Source organism: Penaeus vannamei, chromosome 42, assembly GCF_042767895.1.
Source record: "Penaeus vannamei isolate JL-2024 chromosome 42, ASM4276789v1, whole genome shotgun sequence".
Lineage (NCBI taxonomy): Eukaryota > Metazoa > Arthropoda > Malacostraca > Decapoda > Penaeidae > Penaeus > Penaeus vannamei.
The window spans coordinates 17,451,187-17,453,686 of NC_091590.1; the positions used below are offsets into that span (position 1 = coordinate 17,451,187).

At 41.6% G+C, this 2,500-nt stretch overlaps 1 protein-coding gene across 1 annotated transcript in view; it reads left to right on the plus strand.

The window, feature by feature from the left end:
- Positions 1-1,265: 1,265 nt before the first annotated feature.
- Positions 1,266-2,500, plus strand: part of LOC138860637 (flexible cuticle protein 12-like) — a 2,729-nt gene continuing 1,494 nt past the window's right edge. Inside the window, exons 1-2 of the mRNA XM_070118613.1 lie at positions 1,266-1,380; positions 2,294-2,500. The exon at positions 2,294-2,500 is cut by the window's right edge and continues 8 nt beyond it. Of these exons, the coding sequence (XP_069974714.1) occupies positions 1,357-1,380; positions 2,294-2,500 (231 nt within the window). The 5' untranslated portion in view covers positions 1,266-1,356. The remainder of the gene's footprint in view (positions 1,381-2,293) is intronic.

Sequence of the window (2,500 nt, forward strand, 5' to 3'; positions counted from 1 at the left end):
TCTCTTAGTTCTATGTCTTTTACTCTCCATTCCCCTTTCCCTTCTTCAGTAGACTTGCGTCCTGGAGTAGGGGAGTGCGGGGGCCACGGGGAGCACGTTGCCGGAGGGCTGGTACCCCCCTGGTCGGCCGCGAAGGTGATCTTGACCGGGACGCCCTCGGGGGAGGTGTAGCTGGGGGGGGGGGGGGGGGATGGCGATATTGATAACAATAATAAAACGTAAATTGAATCAGCAACGACAGAAGCAATAATTACAACAACAATGATAATGACGAAGAAAAAAATAACCTTTATAATAATGGCTATAATAACAGTAATGATAAATATAATAATAGTGATAATTAAAATAATAATATTTTAATGTTGATAATTATAAAGATAATGATGATGATGATATTAAGTATAATGATAATGATAATAATGATGATGATAAACTTAATTTTTATCATTATCAACATTATCATTAATATCATAATTATTGTTGTTGTTATCATTATTACTATTTTCATTATCATTATAACAATGACAATAATGATAATAATAATAACAATAATAATGATAACGATAACAATAAAAATAATAATGATAACGATAACAATAAAAATAATAATGATAGCAAGAACAACAATAATGATAATGATGCATGCAAATGATATACTGAAGTATATTTCACACAAGATGTGCGTGCTTTTTTATGTCCATGTACATTCATTGCTAAGAATGATTTCGATTCATGAGTAAACACACCAGTCGGTTTCATTCCAGATACATGAAGTGTGATATAAGTCTATTTGAAATGGGGAGCAGGTGTGAATGGGGGAGTGGGGAGGGAAGGGGAGGAGAAGGGAAGAAGGAGTAGAAAGATGCTAGTGTGACGTATGCCGCCATAAATCCCTTTCTTTACCGCAGCTCCCCCCTCTCCCCCTCCCCACTTCTCCCCTCCTCTTTCATCCTCTCCGCCCCCTCCGCCTTCTCTAGTCCTCCCTTCTCCCTACTCTCTTCCTCCTCCTCCACTTCACCCGGCTTCCTTCCCCCCTTCCCCTCCTCTCTCTTTCTTCTCCTTCTCCTTCCCATTCTCCTCTCCTATTTTGTCTTTCCATCGTCTCCCTTCATTCTTTACCCTCCCCCTACCCCCTCAAACAGACCCTTACCTTTCCCTCTCGCCCCTCAGCCCTGCCTCCCCCCCTCCCCCCCCTCCCTGCAATTACCACCCGTCCCACGCAGCATATATAAAGAGGAAGAGACTCACGACTTCAATCCACTCCCAAGATCGCCCTCAAGCAGGAACCGACTCGCCCGTTGCATCGCTCGTCTGCGAGGATTCCGCTGCCTTTAATCCGAAGAAAACTCGAGTAAAATGAAGTTCGCCGGAATCGCCCTTGTGAGTGATTGCGTAATACGTCGATCGCGTTTGTCGGAATTCTTGTTGAAAAAGAGCGACTGAAATTTGTTTCTTACAAAAAGGAGTTAAAGATTCGATGTTCCTTCTTTCACCAAGGTTTCGTGATAATCCTGAAGATATTCCATGATGATGTGTAATACTGAAACCTATACAAGTGCTGAATTTGAGAATCATTTGCTTCCATTCGTGTTTTTAAAATCAACATCTGAGATTTTTACTTTTTTGATGATTATGTCTACCCAATACCATGATTATTGTAAGTCCTCAATATCTTTTATCTATCAATGAATTACCATGCAATATATCCATTTTGATGGTATTCCCAAGCACCTGTATATTCATTCAGTAATTGTCATTACATGTTCGATAGATCACATTACACACACACATAGTGAATATTCGAACCGACACATACAACCAGACAGATGTATACATAAGCGCCCTTCCGTTACACCTAACTGAAAAGTACAGTAAGGAAAAGATGTTAGCTCTTCTTTAATGGTTGTCAGTGGCACAGGTTCAGTTTCTTTCCCGGCGTTTATGTCTTCCAAACCAACTTGTCTCCTTCACATCCTTTTTGCGTCTACTTCACGCCATCACCATTCTCGTAGGATTAGTGTTCATATTAGCAGTCTTATCACCATTATTATCACAATTACTCATCATTGTTATTATTTTCATTATCATAATAATAATAGATATAATTATTACCATCATCATAATGATGAATATCACCATTATTGTCATAATGATAATAAATATGATTATCATTGTATCACCATTATTATTAGAAATATTATTATCATCATTATCATTGATATTATCATTATCATCATTATTACTAGTAGACTTTTCCCCCGTGTGATCCCCCCACCCCACCCCCCGCCCCCAGAGCGCCGTGGTGGTAGTCGTAGGACTCCTTCCAGCAGGGACCCGGGCCTTCCCCCTCACCCCCTACGCCCCTAGAGTCGTGATCCCGATCCTGAAGGACGACCGCTCGCAGGACGCCTACGGGGGCTACTCCTTCTCCTACGGCACAGGCAACGGCATCTACAGGGACGAGGTCGGCCGACAGAACTACGGCCAGGTCACACAGGGA